The following is a 17090-nucleotide window of genomic DNA, read 5'->3' on the forward strand; positions in this document are numbered from 1 at the left end:
GTATACAACCATACATGTAAAAAAGACCTAGGGTTTTAGTAGACTGTAAGTTCAATAGGAGTCAGAAGTAAAATATGGTAGTGAATATAATCTAAGGTTGCATTAAGAAAAGCACAACACCCCCTGACAAAGGGGATGATAGTCTCGTTTTACTCTGCCCTTTTCAGACCACATTTGAAATATCATATTCAACTCTGGGCACTATATTTTGGGGAGGGATATTAACAAACTGGAGAATGTTCAGAAGAAGGTGGCCAAGATGATGAGTTTCAAAATTCTGACATGAGAAGGTTTGGTTAAAAAGACCTGGATTGCTGAGTTTGGAGAAGGGTAGAGGGGGACATGACAACTATTTTCAAGCATCCGAAAGGTTGTAAGGTAGAAAGAGGACCAGCTTGTTTTGTTAGGATCAATGGGCAGAAGTTGTAGAGAGGTAGTTTGGGAGGTTTTTATAAGAAAAATTAGAGTGGTCCCAGCAGCAGCTGTTCAACAAAAAGGTTTCACATAAAGCATGGGTTCTTACCTAGGGTCTGTGAACATGTCCATTTAATATTCTCATAACCATTTTCAACATAATTTCTTTCTATTCCTATACATATTATTCAATGTATTTTACAACATTATTCTGAGGAAAGGGGTCCATAGGCTGAACCAAACTGTCAAAGGGATCCATGACACAACCATAGTGGAGCATCTCTGAAATAGAGGATAGATTCTGGGATATCCTTAGAGGTTGTTGTTCCTCTGCATCACCTGCTGGTGACACTGTAGAGGGGCTTCCTGAACAAGTACATGCTGGACCAGGTGACTTGTGAAGTCTTTTATAATTCCATTCATATGAACACCCCCCCAAAAAAATATAAACAATACTATATGACTGTAATGAGGACTCCCCTACCAAGTTCATCACTTAAAGGCATGTGCACACAAAATGGAAGGATGGGCCAAACATGAATGGACCCAGAATAAACTAAGGTTTATGATACCACTTTCAAAAGTACAACAAGAGAAACTTTTAAGACAATTTTCAGAGCAAGAAAACAATGAAGGGAAAGGAAAAGCTACAGCTTGGGGCAGAATGCATAATGTTAAGAGATGCTAGAGAAAAGAGAACTTATTCAGTTCTTTTCATACTTTTTTTTTTCTTTCTTTTTTTTTTTTTAGTGAGGCAATTGGGGTTAAGTGACTTGCCCAAGGTCACACAGCTAGTAAGTGTTAAGTGTCTGAGGCCAGATCTGAACTCAGGTCCTCCTGAATCCAGGGCTAGTGCTCTATCCACTGCACCACCCAGCTGCCCCCATACTTTTCTATCAAAGAGAATGATCTTAAATTGAACTAAATGACTTCTATAATACCATCCAATGATAAGACCCTAGGAAAGGTAAAACAAGGATGGCTGAAAGGAGACCAAATCCCACAAAAAAAAAAACAAAAAAAGAAAGAAAGGGGACTGAAGCCTCAAACAGGTGGGCTTCACCTAGTTCTATAAGAATCCCTAACTTTTTTTGCTGGGCAATGAGGGTTAAGTGACTTGCCCAGGGTTACACAGCTGGTAAGTGTTGTGTCTGAGGTCGGATTTGAACTCAGGTTCTCCTGAATCCAGGGCTGGTGCTCTATCAACTGTGCCACCTAGCTGCCCCCAATCCCATAACTTTTGACAAAAAAATCGAAAGACTAGGAAAGGGCTTAGAAGGAGTCATCTTCTTATGCTTGCTGACTTCATGATACAAATTCATCATCACTTAAGTCTTTTGGTGGTGTTGGTTTTTTGTCACCAAGACCTACAGCAGCTCTTTCTACCTCCTGATTTGAATTCCCAAGGAACAGAAAACAACAAACCGGAAAGACATCACCAAAGCTCAGAATAAGAAGGAATTTCAGAGATCATTCAGTCCAAACAAGAACAAGAAGCCCCTGTGTGTAACTGAGAAATAATCATCTACCTAGTGTTCCTGAAAATCTCCCATCTGTTCCCTTCTTCATTGGGGTTAGCTAGAAAAACTGCATTATCAGAATTTCGTTTTTAAGGTCACCTTCTCCTTTGTGAACCATTTTCTTTTGTTAAATTTTCCAGCCCTCTCTGTTGGAAGAGAATCTGTTCCCTAAACTACTAGAAGCATGTTTTCCTAACAGATTTATCCATAAACTGGCCAACTCTCAGGGCCAGAGGCTAGAAACTCTTCTGTTTTTCTATCTCCAGTACTTAGCTTCTGCCAGAAGGCTACCTCATGGTTGGGAAGAAGTGACTTGAGTCCTCAGGTTTATTTCCTGTCTTATATTGGTGCCCCTGCCCTGGCTTCCATTATATGAGAACAGCAAGATATCTGGGGTCTTCAGTATCCCAATCATAGTATCTCTGGTCAAAGACTTGATAGATAATAAAGACAGACTTATTGATTAAAATGAACATTTAAGGCATTCTCTGTTTCTAACATACATACAAGAATAACCTGAGGTTATTTTGATTTGCTTTTTGAATTTGATCAATTGTCTCAATGCCTCATTCAGTCTATAACCTTTTCTTATTATTAGTCATTGGAATTGAGACCAGGTAGTGAATGAAACAACTGGTACTTTTCATTTTAATGTCTTTGAGCAAAAAAAATAATGAATCCTATACTGATGATTCATTTCCTCTTTCATTTCAAATAGCTGACTGGAGATGTGGCTGAAGCTTAATTAGCACCCTGTGTTATGTCCACAAGCACGGTTCTTGGGGACAGGAGGCAGGAAGCAGAATATAAAAAGAAATGATCACAACTGATGATTCACAGGTCAAAATTTGATTTGCCAGCCTGATCGTAAGAGATGAGAATAATTTCCATTTCTTCTCATAGAGTCTGCCTTCAGCATAAAGCTATAATAATGATAGTTCTGACTAGCCAAAAAAAAAATTCCATCTTCCAAAAAGATGGGGAGGGTTTTTTTAGGGTATATTCCCAGCACCTCCTGTGAGGGTCCTAGCACATAAAAGCAGACCACTGGCTAAGTGGACATGGGTCAGAAGTTGAACTTGTGGTCCAGGTACCTCCCCTTACTCTATACAGGACAGCCATGCCTGGCGCGTCCTGCTCAACTCAAAACTTTACAGAGACTAAAGGAGCTTCCTTTTTTGACTGAAGCCTGAAGACACTCCAAAATGCACGCTTATCAGGGCCTGGTCTGCCTTTGGAGACAGAGGCCAGGGCATCTTTGGGGATTTCAGTATAGCTCTAGGTTATTGCAGAAAAAGCACTTGATTTGGAAACACAGAATCTTAGCACTGAAAGAGACCTCAGGGGTCATCTAGTCCAACACAGACCTGACAAAAGGAAGCCTACTCCCCAACAGCATTCCTGAAAAGCCATCACTGAGCCTTTGCTGAAAGACCTCCAGATAAGGGGAACCTTTTCCTTTCTGAGGCAGCCCCTTCCAATTTTGAATAGTTCACATCGTTGTAATGTTTTCCCTTTCAACCATCAAGGCTGAACCTACCTGTCTGTACTTTGCACCCACTGCTCCCTGTTCTGTTTTCTGAGGCCAAGCATAGAAGCACTAATCCCTTTTCCCATATGATAGGCAATAGCCCTTCAAATACTTAAAGACAGCTATTATTGATCTGTCTATATAATTATATGTGTACATATATACAACCATATTCACATATACATAGATATATACACATACATCTATATATACAAATATATACACAAATACATATATATACATACACACATATATCACCATAGATTTTCTTTTTTAGTTTAAACATCAGCAATTCACAATAAAAAGAAGAGAGATTTGGTTTGAATAATCCCAAACAGCAGATAATCCAAAGGCTATTCATATTTGCATCTGGGGGAAATTATGGGTTGGGTTATTGGTTTGGGTTCTGTTTTTGAAAAATCTCTCTCTATTGGTGTCTTACTTCAGGAACCCCTCCCCGCCCCAACACACATACACCCTTCTTTAGATAATTGGATAGTGAAGGTAGCCCAGAATTACATTCACTGACAGAGAAAGAAATCACTTTAGGAACAAAATGTTGAAATAAGAAAACTAAGAGGCAAGGTAGAATAATATAGTACTCTGCAAATCAGAAGATCAATGTTCAAATCCCGCCTTAAACACTACCTTCATGACCAGGAAGTGGTCATTTAACCTCTCAGAGTCTTGGTTTCATCATCTCCAAAGTGGAAAAATAATTGTTGAGCTACCTATTTCACAGGGCAATTGGGAACAATATACTCTGCAAACCTTAAGGCACTAGAAACAGGAGCTGTTGTTATTATCATTATCACCATCATCATTGTTATTATAAACCTCATGCAGAAAATTGAGGGTTGACTGCAAGGCAGTAATTTCTTAATAAATCTAAAAATCAGGATAGCGCCGCACCTAAGTAAAAAGAGTTAAGTCGCTGATAAGCTATTCAGGTATAAATGTACATTTGCTGTGCAAACAGTTTGTGGTTTATAAATATTTGATAGATTAAAATGAATTTTTGAAGTATATTGAAACCACCCCATAACAGAATTATCATAAAACAAAGGGATAATGCCCATGTAGAGTTAGAGAACCTGCATTCAAAATCTACCTCTTTCACTTTGGGCACAGTCAAAACCAACCTGAGCCTCAATTTTCTCACCTCTTGGTAAAGGCAACCACAAGCATTTATTAAGCACCTACTATGTACCAGGTGCTAAATGTAAAATGAGGGAGGGAGAAAGGAAGGAAGGAAAGGAAGAAGGAAGGGAGGGAGGAAGGAAGGAAGGGAGGGAGGGAGGAAGAGAAGGAGAGAGGAAGGGAGGAAGGAAGGAAGGAAGGAGGGAGGAAGAGTAGGGAGGAAGGAAGGAAAGAAGGAAGAAAGGAAGGAGGGAGGAAGGAAGGAAAGAAGGGAGGAAGGGATGGAAGGAGGAAGGGAAGGAGGAAGGAAGGAAGGAGTAAAGAAGGGAGGAAGGGATGGAAGGAGGAAGGGAAGAAAGAAGGAAGGAAGGAGTAAAGAAGGGAGGAAGGGAAGAAGGAAGGAAGGAAGGAGTAAAGAAGGGAGGAAGGAAGGAAGGAAGGAGGGAGGGAGGAAGGAAAGAAGGGAGGAAGGGATGGAAGGAGGAAGGGAAGGAGGAAGGAAGGAAGGAGTAAAGAAGGGAGGAAGGGATGGAAGAAGGAAGGGAAGAAGGAAGGAAGGAAGGAGTAAAGAAGGGAGGAAGGAAGGAAGGAAGGAAGGAGGGAGGGAGGGAAGGAGAGAGGGAAGGAGGCTGTTAAGTGCCTAGCATGTGCCAGGTATTGTGCTAAGAGCTTTACAACTATTACCTTATTTGATCCTCACAACTCTAGGAGGTGGGTGCTATTATTATTTCCATTCTACAGTTGAGGAAACTGAGGCAGACAAAAGCCAAAAGACTTGCCCAGAACCACAGAGTTAGTTAAGTGTCTGAAGCCAGATTTGAATTCGGGTCTTCCTGACTCCAAGCTCAGTACTCTGCACCATCTAGCTGCCTTCAAAGCCCCTTCCAGCTCTAAATCTCTGATTCTATGATCATTTAGTCCAACCCCTTCCTCTTCTCAATGAGGAAACCCAGAGAAGGGCCCAAGATCCCAGTGACTTTGGGGCAGAACTGAGATTAGAAATGGGCTCTGCCTCCTCGCAGACCAGGGCTCTTTCCATAACACCATGTTGCCTCTTATCCCAATCAATTCTCTTCATGATACAGAGGCAGAGAGCTCCAAAGAACACTATTCCCTAGCACCAAAGGGAGAAGAAGCCAGGACTGGAAGGAGAGCTGCAGACCCTTGCCTATCTCTGCCACTGCATTCTGTGATCTACGCCTGCTTCGATCCTCAGCCACCGCACCAACCATAGGAGGGAAAGTCAAATAAATGCTGCAATCTCAGCTGCCTTTTAAAGAAATAAATCTCCCACTTCTCTCTTTGCTATTGGCCATTCTTCTAGAAGGAGCAAAAGAAGAGAAAGGCTGTTTTATTTTCTTAAACCAGATGACCTTACTGTTCATTCTAGTCATCCATTCAATGGAAGACAGAAGCATGGAGGTCAGACTGCTCTGACTGAACAGATCAGGATCAGGATATTATGCAGAAGAAGTTGGGGGTTATGAGGGTCTGGACACTTTTTTAGCTCTCTTCCTGATTCTGTCTGGGAAAGAGGTACTGGATAGGAGACCTGGGTTTTAATCCTGATTCTTCTGCTAAGCTGTATGACCTTAAACAAGTCATTTCCCCCTCTGGTCCACAGTTTCTTTATTAGTGATAGAAATAGAAAATTTAGATCAGAAATTCTATGATAAGAGGCAGCTAGGAGGCACAGTGGATAGAGCACCAGCCCTGAAGTCAGGAGGACCTGAGTTCAAATTCAGCCTCAGACAATTAACTGTGACCCTGGACAAGTCACTGAATCCCACTTGCCTCCAAAAAAGAAAGAAAGAAAGAAATTCTATGAGAAAAAGGAAACGTCTGTTCCTCAAAACTTTTTTCATCCATTCAAACACTGCACATTATTATGTCCATGTGTGCATGTGTGAGCAAGAGGGGATAAATTATCCATATTTAATAATGAAAATTTATTAAGAGTAATTGTTAATGTGCTTTTTTATTTTCAAAAGAGCATCATACCCATGGAGAGTATAGAGAGTCACCCTCTGAGTCAAGAAAACCTGGGTTTAAGTTCTGTCTCTGACATATGCTAGCTGTGTGACCCTGGGTAAGTCACTTAATCTCAGTTCAACAGGCAAACTCTCTCACACAGACAAGTTAATGATCTATATAGGTAGACACTGGGAGTGTCCTACTGAAGTCCAATACTACCAAAAGTACAACCATCTCCTCCACCATCAAAAAAGAAAAAAAAATCATATCCATGATCTCATCTAGCCCTCAAAATAACACTGTGAAGGAAATAGAGCGGAATCATCCCCATTTCACAGACTGGAGAATGGAAGAAAAGTACGCTTAAGTGACCCATCACAATGCACACAGTCAGCATTAGATGTCAGGCTACAGCCTTGAACTGGGGGGGGGGGTGGGGTCGGGGGGAGGGGTTGTCTTCTCCATTGATGCTCATGAATTTGAACTTCTAAAAAATGATTCAATGACACAAAAGAAAAAAATTAACTTACTTCAGCTGATTGGTTTCCATCCCCTGAGCAATGGCCATCAGAATGCCTCCATGATCACCCCACGTATAGTAATGAGGTCCAGAAAGGGCCTGAGAAGAAAAATCAACAGGTCACTCCATTCTGTCAGTAGAAGGCTAAGAATATTGGGTTTTTCAAACAACCACTAGATTCAAGGTAACAAAAAAACAACAAAAACCCTTCAGTTTACAAGACATAGTGTACCAAATAAGCAATTATGTCAAATGAATGGTCATATGCACTATCACATGGGTGTCATTTGATTCTCCCAACCACCATGTGAAATAAGCAGGGAAGATATTGTTAGCCCTGCTTTTTACAGATGAAAAAAGTGAGGTGTAGACCATTTTGTGACTTGCCAAAGTCACAACTAATAAGCAGCAAATCTAGAACCCAGGTCTTCTCCCTCTTAGCTCAGATCTCCTTCCACTACACAAACTTAGCTCTGAAATTCAGAATCTCTATATAAGGTTCTAAGCAACAACTCATCTGAAAGAGGGCCTGAAGAACTTCAGTTGACATTGCTCCTAAGCTATGTGATACTGGGCAGGTCAATAAAGTTATTTGGCCCTCTATTTCCTTGTGTGAAAAATAAGGACACATACTGTATGATTCAACAGAGCGGGCTTCCTTACTGTTCATCCCTTAAGACATCTCACTACCCAACTCCAGGCCTTTTCACCAGTTGTGCCCATGCCTGGAGCATTCTTTTTCCTCATCTTAGCCTCCTCCATTTCCAGGCTTCCTTTACCTTCAACAAAAGACTTTCTCAGTCCTCCTAAATCTTAATGCCTTTTCTCAGAGATTAATTTACCCTGTGCATTTCTCTGGTTCTCTTGTTCAGACATAGCTATTTACACGTTGTCTCCCCAAGTGGATTATGAATTCCTTGAAAGCAGGAACTGAGCTGGTTTGTTTGTTTGTTTGTTTTTTTGCCTTTATTTGCATCCCAAGACTCAGGGCAGTGCCTGGCTTGGTAACTTGATTTTATGTATTTAGTTTTTCTTGTGGGATGCCAGGCCTAGCTCTGAGTGATTATACAACTCTTCCAGTAGGCTCTGCAATGTTCTAAGTCTCAATGCAATAAGCACAATATTATTTATATCACCTGGAGGACCTCACCATCCAGAGAATTCCTTTTCATTCTGGACCCTCCACTGGATCACCTTCCTTACTGAGGTAAGCATACCTCTCCCTATGGCATACCTCACCTGATGTTTACAATCAGAGGGCCCTGGACAGGGTTGTTTATGTCATTTAATTCAAGGAATCTCCATGATCTTGTTGTATGGAAAAGGGATGTGTAATAAAAGAACCTGCAAGGCAACATTTTGTTCTACCAAATCAATGACTTTCTTTTGTTTCTTTTTTTGTTTTTTGGCAGGAAAGGGGACAATCACAATGAGATCTAATGTTCTCTACATCTTTCAGTTAATTGTGAAATAGTAAAATGTGGTTCATTTTGAATATTGCTTGTGAAAGCTTCCTTGTTCCCTAATAATAGCCTTATTAAAGATTTCTTAAACTCAGGTAGAGTGACTCTCATAATGACTTTGTATAGGTATCAGAGAAAGCATATACATCTACTCAGTAGTTATCAATGCTTTCTCAGTTTCTTTTTATTGATACTAATAAATCCCAGTATTTTTTATTCCTTTGGTATTTCTCCCTTCTTCAAATACCTTATTTATTGGACCCCCAATGCCCTTGCAATTGTGCCACTGCCAGCACAGATTTCCTCTGGGAATACTTGCTTCAATCTGCCTTCTCTTCTTATATTTGTTCTCATTAGTGCAATTTTTACTTCCTCGATAAGCCCATCTGGAACTGTGATGTTGGAATCAAGTGTGATGGTTTCACTGTCCTTAATGGAGAAGTTTGCCAGGACTTTTGCTAATCTTTTTCATCTTTCTTCTGTTTGCAGTTGTCCTTTCATTTTCATCCACAACTGCCCTCAAAATGACTTTGTTAGATATCCTGCCAAGTTTTCTTTAAACTGGTTTTACCCTCCACTGCTCCTCTCTTCTTTATGAGATATTTCTCATAATCATTTATCACCTTTCTTCATAAGATTTTGCAAGCCAGTTTATATTCTAACCCAAGAATTGTCTTCAATAGCTATCTATCTCCATCTGACAAGTCAGTCAAATATTTGCCAACTAAGGCACTTACTGAGATATTTTAGTCTTCTTATGGTGGTAATTGATTTACATTAGTTAAACTTGAAGATAAAATTATTATAGCCATTTTCAATGTCATTTGTTGTCCATTTTCCATTTTTGATTACCAATTATTTGTTTAAACGGTTCAGGGTTCAATTGTTTTAATTATATGTCACATACTTTTCTAATTAGTATTTTTATTTTTTACTAATCCTGTTATCAGCTCTAAAAAATCAACAGTCTGACTACATACAAGTTGCTAATTTGTGGATAACCAACATCAGTAACAATCCTTTTCCTGTCTACTAAAATAGAACCAACATCATTCTTTATTATTTGGTGCTTGCCATATTCAGCACCCACTGAATACTTTCTTTAAGAAAGTGTTCATGATATAGCAACATATAGGATTTTAGATAATGTTTCTCTTTTAGATAATGGTTTCTCCCATTATTCCTTCTTCCTCAACCATGTTTTCCCTCATATTTCTCCCCCATCTCACTTTTTCTCACCATTGCATTTAAGTTACCATTTATGCAAGGACAAACGAGTCACACAGGATGGGTATACTCTGCAAACCTCAGTAAAACGTGACCTCTCTGAGAACAGGGCCCATTTCATTTCTGTCTTTAGGCATTAGTTAATGTTTGATTAAATTGAATAAACCTTATGGTAAGGCAAAGACCACAGACCTGGGAAGGGAAGAAGGGGAGAAGAGAAAAGAGGTAAGGAATTTATAAAGTAAAAAGAGCCTGGGGCAACTAGGTGGGGCAGTGGATAAAGCACCAGCCTTGGATTCAGGAGGACCTGAGTTCAAATCCAGCCTCAGACACTTGCCACTTATTAGCTGTGTGACCCTGGGCAAGTCAATTAACCCTCATTGCCCCGCAAAACAAAAACAAACAAAAAAAGAGCCTTAGAGAGTGAGGAGAAAAGGATGAAGAGGACAGTGGGACCACCTAGATTTTCTGCTAAGAAGCCCCTAAAGTAGGAACAATATAAGTAACACCCCAAAAAAGAAAGGGTGAGGTAATATCCATCTGGGCATCATATTTCTATTCTGTTCTCTCTTCCTTTTTGCCTCATACATATATATGTATAACCATCTGAAATTTTGTGTACCAAAATGAATGAAAGAACCAAGTAGTAGTAGTAGTAGTAGTAGTAGTAGTAGTAGTAGTAGTAGTAGTAGTAGTAGTAGTAGTAGTAGTAGTAATAATAATAATAATCTCCCATTTATAAAGCACTATGAGGTTTGGAAAGTGCTTTCCCCACATAAAACCTATGACATAGGAAGTGCAAGTACATTTATTCCCATTTTGTAGATGAAGTCACTGAAGTTCTTAAAGGTTAAGTAATTTGGCAAAGATCACATAACTAGAAAGTAGCAGAATCAGGTCTCCTCTCCTAATTCTGTGTCTGGCCCTCTTTCACATCCCTATCATGATTCCTAGCTGTGTATGTTCCCCATGGTTCTGCTCTAGGCCCTCTTCTTTTCTCCCCCTCTGGTCCCTCTTTAAGTAATCTCATCACCTCTCATATATTTAACTACCATCTCTATGCTGATGACTCCCACATCTATATATATCCAGTCCCAGTCTCTCTCATGAGCTTCAGTCCTATATCACCTATTGGGCCTACTGAAGTTTTCAAATTGAACTTCCCAGACAAATCTTATACTGAACATGTTCTTTAAAATGATCTCATTAACTTTTCCCAAAAATTCTCCCCATTTCCAAACCATCTTATTTCTTTAAAAAAAAAATGATCCTTCCAATGTCCAAGGTTCATAACCTCAGCATGGACCCCGCCTCACTCATTCACTCCACAAACAAGTTGGCAGATTTCACCAATTCTATCTTCATATCTTCTCTCACATCTAATTCCTTCCCTTAGTCACAGAGCTATCACTTTAGTTCAGATCCTCATCACCTCTGGCTGATTATTTCAACAATGCCCTAAATGGTCTCCCTGCCTTAAATCTATCACCACTGCAGTCTATCCCACACACTATTGCCAAAGTAATTTGCATTAAGGGAAGATCTGCTCAACCAACCCCAGGAGCTTCCTATCAATTCTTGGACAAAAGATATACTCCTCTGTTTTGCTTTTAAAGCCCTAAATAGGGGCAGCTAGGTGGCGCAGTGAATAAAGCACTGGCCCTGGATTCAGGAGGACCTGAGTTCAAATCTGACCTCAAACACTTGACACTTACTGTCTGTGTGACCCTGGGCAAGTCGCTGCCCTGGAAAAAAAAAAGAAGCCCTACACAGCCTGGCACTTACCTACCTTTTTAGAATCACTGGATATTACTCCCCCTGCTGCACTCTACAATCGGGCCAAACTGGTCCTCTCTCTGCTCTTCTCCATCTCCATCGTGTGTGTGTGTGTGTGTGTGTGTGTGTGTGTGTGTGTGTGTGTGTGTGTGTGAATTTTCAAGTAAGGATTGTTTCATCCTTCGTGGCTGTATCCCATCCCCTGTGGCTAGCACAGTACCTAGTATAGAGTAAGTGCTTAATAAATTCTTGTTGATTGATTGACTGACTGTAGGGTTAAAAGGTAAACAAATGGGACTAAGGCTAACATTCCTATATTAATATACTCTTTTATCACTTCAGTTGCTTACTGACAATGTGTTCTCAATCTTTCTTTTAATAAAGCAGGTCTGGAAAGTGCATCTCTTCCTTGAAGCCTTCTCCAACCCACCTCAACACACAATTCTCATTCCTCCTACTTAGGCCACAAACACAACATATGTGGTATAATATGTTATCCACTTGTTTACATCAGAGCCAAGGTCTGTGTGTCAATATGTGATCTGTGTCAGGGCTGACTCTCTTCGAAGGCAAAGTTTCTCTCAGAACCAGGAACTGTGCTGTTTTCTTCTCTATTTCACCATATATAGGCAGACACCATGGCACAATGCAAGAATACAAGCACTAGACTCAGAGGCAGAGCTCCTGGTTCTACCATTTAACAGTTATGTGTCAATAAACCACTCTGACCCTCCATTTCCTCATTTGAAAAATCTGAATAATATTCACATGATGAATTGCAATATGTGGCAATGCTTTGCAATTACTGATTAGCTATGATAATTAATCAATGCTTCTTTTTTTTGTTTGTTTGTTTTGTTTTGTTTTTAGTGAGGCAATTGGGGTTAAGTAGCTTGCCTAAGGTCACACAGCTAGTAAGTGTTAAGTGTCTGAGGCCAGATTTGAACTCAGATCCTCCTGACTCCAGAGCCGGTGCTCTATCCACTGCGCCACCTAGCTGCCCCTAATCAATACTTGTTGATGGCGATGTAAATGACCCTTTCATCCCTCCTGGAGTTCTTGTTTGGAGGGCCTTATCCCATGAGACAAATACCTTTATGTTAAGACTAGGCAGCTGGGTGGTGCAGCAATTACAGACCTGGGCCTGGAAGGAGGGATATCTGAGCTCAAATCCAGCCTCTCTACTTCTGCTTACTTCAGTTTCCTCACCTATAAAATGGGGCCAATAATAGCACCCACCTCTCATGACTGTTGTGAGGATCTCTGTAAACTTAAAAACACTATAAAAGTGCTAGCTGTTATTGTTATTACTACTGTTACCACTTCCTTTCCTTCTATAACAGGTAAGATGGAATATTATATTTTTCTTTTTTCTCTTTCTAACTAAGTCATAAGAATGCATTTCCTAGAATCATAGTCCACAGAACTGGAAGGGATTATCTGGCCTAGCTGTAGTGTACACACATACACACCCAGAACTCTCACCTATGCTTACGCAGATAAGGTATTTTATTCCTATTTCAGGTGAGTCAACTAAGACGCAGAAAAGGTTATTACAGCCCAGTCATCCACAGAAGAAAGTCCCATCAAGAAGGGCTAGGCATTACCACAACTGCCAACCAACTGATTCTGAGCCCCCAAACCACTAGAACCACTTCCAACTCAGCTCCTGTGGTCATTACTGAGGGGAGAAATCATTGTGGAGAAGGGGCCCAGGCAATAAATACCACCAACAGGTAGATGGGCAGCCATTATACAAAGGGACTTTACGTACAGACACAGAGAGCAAAGGGTTGAGGAAGGGGAAGCTAACGTATGAGATTTCATTAGTCTGAGAAAAAAGCAGAGGAGGGAAACTTAGGAGTGGCAGCCCACTCAGACCAAGAGTCCTGCTTCCAAGCAGGCCCTCACAGCCATCAGGCAGGGAAACAGCTATTGTGGAGAAAGGGCCAGCCATCCCTACCAATCAACTCTGATGGTGACAGCCCAGGATCTTGAACCTAAGAGTCTTGGGGGTGGCAATGCCTGCCACACAGTGCCCTTGGCCATCATCCTGGGAAGCAACCCTTGTAAAGATGCACTGAGGCCACTGCTTCTGCAGCCCCTGAAGACCCAGAAAAGAAAGATTTTGCCACCAAAGTCCTAGGCACTGCCAAATGGTTCAACATCAGAAAGTGATGGGATTTTATTAATGGAAATGACATTAAAGGAGCCAAATTAGCATCTGCTTTGCCTCTGCACCCGAAGGATCATGGGACCTTCCCATCTGACTCACAGCTGAAAGCTTCCATTGATGATGTATATACATCCCAATTAGAATATGAGCTCCTTATAAACAAAAGTTGAGAACTATCTTTACATGTAACGGAAAAAATAAAATACCTTATATGTAAGATAAAAAAAAAAAGAATATGAGCTCCTTGAGAACAGGAACTGCCTTGCTTTTCTATTTGTATTCCCAGCACTTAGCAGACGGCTTTGCATATAGTAATACTTAATAAAGTCTTTTTCATCCTTTCTTTCAGGTAAGGGAGCAGGGCCTGCCTGTCTCTAGCATATAGCCTGACATGCAGTAGGCACTTAATAAATGCTTGCTGATTGAACATTTACACACCACACTGCCTTTTAAAATAAATCTCTGTCCACCTCTTTGCCTATTCATTGTACTAAACCACCTCATAAGAAAAGTCTGTACTCTGGAAGTCTTCCTCCCAAACAAATGCAATCTCATACTTTTGCTCCCCACCCCCATCCCCCAGCTCTGGGCTCTCTGCGTCTATGAATAAAGTCCCTTCGTACAAATGCTCCTTATTGGAGAAATCAAAACAACATGGAGTGAGACACTTGTAGCTGGCCCAGAATTCACCAGACCACAGCACTTTGATGGGAGGGGAAAGATACCTCTTTCTTCACAAAAGGAAATTGCTTGCAGATGTCCAAATACCAGATTACACCAACATCAGAACATACAAGCAAACCACAAGCCTGGCCAGAGGAGAGAACACCCAATTTCAAAAGGAATATACAACACCAGGGAAAGAGAAAGCAGCTTGCTGAATCATCCCCGGGGGTCTGGGCAAGGCCAACACAGAGATCTGTCAAATGTTCCTGGTTCTGCTGTGTTGTGTGTGCATGCGCGTGTCGTTCCAGCCCTGGCTGATGGTGCTCCTCTGAGTTCTTTGCAGGCGCATGCAGTGTCTAGACCACACAATTTTTCACTGAATGACCACAGAATCACAAATTTAGAGCTAGCGAGGTAACATTTTGCAGGTGAGGAAACTGAGCTCAGGGAGATAAAACTGTCTTGAGAGAGGTGATGTGCTTCAGTGAAATGAGGACTAAAAAGTCTTTAAAACATTTTTTAAATAAAAAAAAAACAAAAAAAGAAATGTGCACACATAACAAGCTAAATTAATAAAAAAAGCTTTTATCCCTTTGTTAAAAAAAGAAAACACTGAAATAAAAAGAAATGAGGACTGAGCTCAACTCTGAGCTCCACTTCCTATTTAAGTGACCTGGGACTTCAATTTCTCAGGCTGTTCACTGAGAAGCTTGGATTAGACAAGCTCTATGGTCTCTTTCAGCTCCATATCAGATGACTACCTACTTCACGGTGTTGTTGTGAGAAATGTGCTGGCTGAGTGACCCTAGGCCAGTCCCTAACCTCTCTGTTCCCTGATCTGTTAATTAGTACCTATCAAAAGGTTGTTGTGAGGGGCCAAAGAATGCTGCAAGTCAGCTGGTGGGGCAGTATTTAGAGAACCAAGCTTGGAATCAGGAAGACTGGAGTTCAAATCCAGCCTCATTTACTTACAAGGTCTGTGACCTTGGGCAAGTCACTTAACTATGTTTGCCTCAGTTTCCTCATCTGTAAAATGAGCTGGAGAAGGAAATGGCAAACCACTCCAGTATGTTTGCCAAGAAAACCCCAAAATGTAGTCACAAAGAGTTAGACATGACTGAAATGACTGAATGACACAACTTCTAGGTTTGCTGTGAGAATAAGATGAGATAATATTTATAAAGTGCTTAGCACAGTGCCTGGAACACACTAGGCACTATATAAACATTAACTATTATTAAGTGCTTTAAGAGCTCTATAGCTGTCACCTATTGCTATTAATATTATAGATTAATACATTAGTGGTCATTATCAAATTTAAACTATTATGTTAGTGTAGTGGGAAGTCTTTGACTCTAAAATGAGAAAACCTGGATTCAAATTCTGCCTTCTTCACTTTCTACCTGCATGACCTTCATCAGATCACTTAATTTCACAGGGCCTCAGTTTCTTTATCTGCAAGATAAGAGAGCTAGATTACATAATCTTTAAATTCCCTTCCAGATCTAAATCTGTAATCCTAAAACCCAATCCTATGTGTTGTATTTTATCTCCCTAGCTAGACTGTCAACTGCTTAAGGGCAGAAACCAGATCTTTTATTTCTCTGGTGTCCCACAAAGTCCTAAGCAGAGCATATGAAAAATGCTCAATAAATGAATGGTGGTTGTTACTTCACGCTGAGTTGTGCAAGATTTAGTAGTAGAGGGCTACACTGTGAGTCGAGAAGACCGGGGTTCAAATTATGCCTCTGACACTCTGGCTGAGTGACAAAGAACAAGTTTACTTAACCTCTCTGATCATCAGTTTCCATATTTGTAAAATCCAGGTAATAGCTTTTGTACTCATATCAGAGGATGAAAGTGATAATCATTCATTCATTGTTTGTCATTCATACTCAAAAAGTACCAATAACATCATGATGTCAGATCAAGGTATGCTGTGTTCGCCTGAGGCTGATCAGTCTAACATAAGCACAGAAGGCTCTACCACAGGTTGGGCACAAATAACCGTATGAACATTTGGTATGGAGATGTCTCCAGATTTGCACATCTCATGTTTCCTTTGTGCTACTGCAATTCTGCTTTGCTCATCGAGCACGGAGCCTTCTTTGATGTGGGCATGCCATCTGTGCCAGCATCTCCCATGTCTCACAATCGACACCAAAGTGAGAATCAAATGAGGTAATATATGAAAAGTGCTATATGAAGACTGGTTCTTGTTGTTCACTAAAGGGGTACAGTGGGCTTAAGGAAATCAGATGCGTTTTCCCTATGGCATTCTTAAGTAACAGTAAAAATTGGGTAGGCTGGTAAAATAATGTTTACATGGTTGCAGACATTTAAGCTTCAATTTCCAATACTTATTTAGAACCAGCTACCTGAAAGTGCTGTGAGGTGAGCTTTACAGAGCCTCACAATCCCATGAAGGATCGAACGTTCATTCAACATGCCTTTGTGACATGCCAGGCTTTGGGAGTAAATGGTACCAGTGACTGATCTCAAGGAGCTTATATTCTATCATATTCTACTGGGGTGAAAAGAAAGATTATAATCAAAGTGATTCACAGGAAGAAAACAAAAACCCTTTGGTTTTGAACAGTGCTGATGTAGTTATGATACAGTGTCATATGTTAGAACAACCTGTGTTTGTGCCCATAAAATAAAGGTTAAGGACTCTAAGATT

At 40.6% G+C, this 17090-nt stretch overlaps 1 protein-coding gene across 1 annotated transcript in view; it reads right to left on the minus strand.

The window, feature by feature from the left end:
• The window catches only part of SORL1 (sortilin related receptor 1), a 217857-nt gene that overhangs the window by 112111 nt on the left and 88656 nt on the right, over window positions 1-17090 (minus strand). The window contains exon 12 of the mRNA XM_043991946.1: window positions 7110-7198. Within this exon, the coding sequence (XP_043847881.1) occupies window positions 7110-7198 (89 nt within the window). The remainder of the gene's footprint in view (window positions 1-7109; window positions 7199-17090) is intronic.

This window comes from Dromiciops gliroides, chromosome 3 (genome assembly GCF_019393635.1).
Source record: "Dromiciops gliroides isolate mDroGli1 chromosome 3, mDroGli1.pri, whole genome shotgun sequence".
Classification (NCBI taxonomy): domain Eukaryota; kingdom Metazoa; phylum Chordata; class Mammalia; order Microbiotheria; family Microbiotheriidae; genus Dromiciops; species Dromiciops gliroides.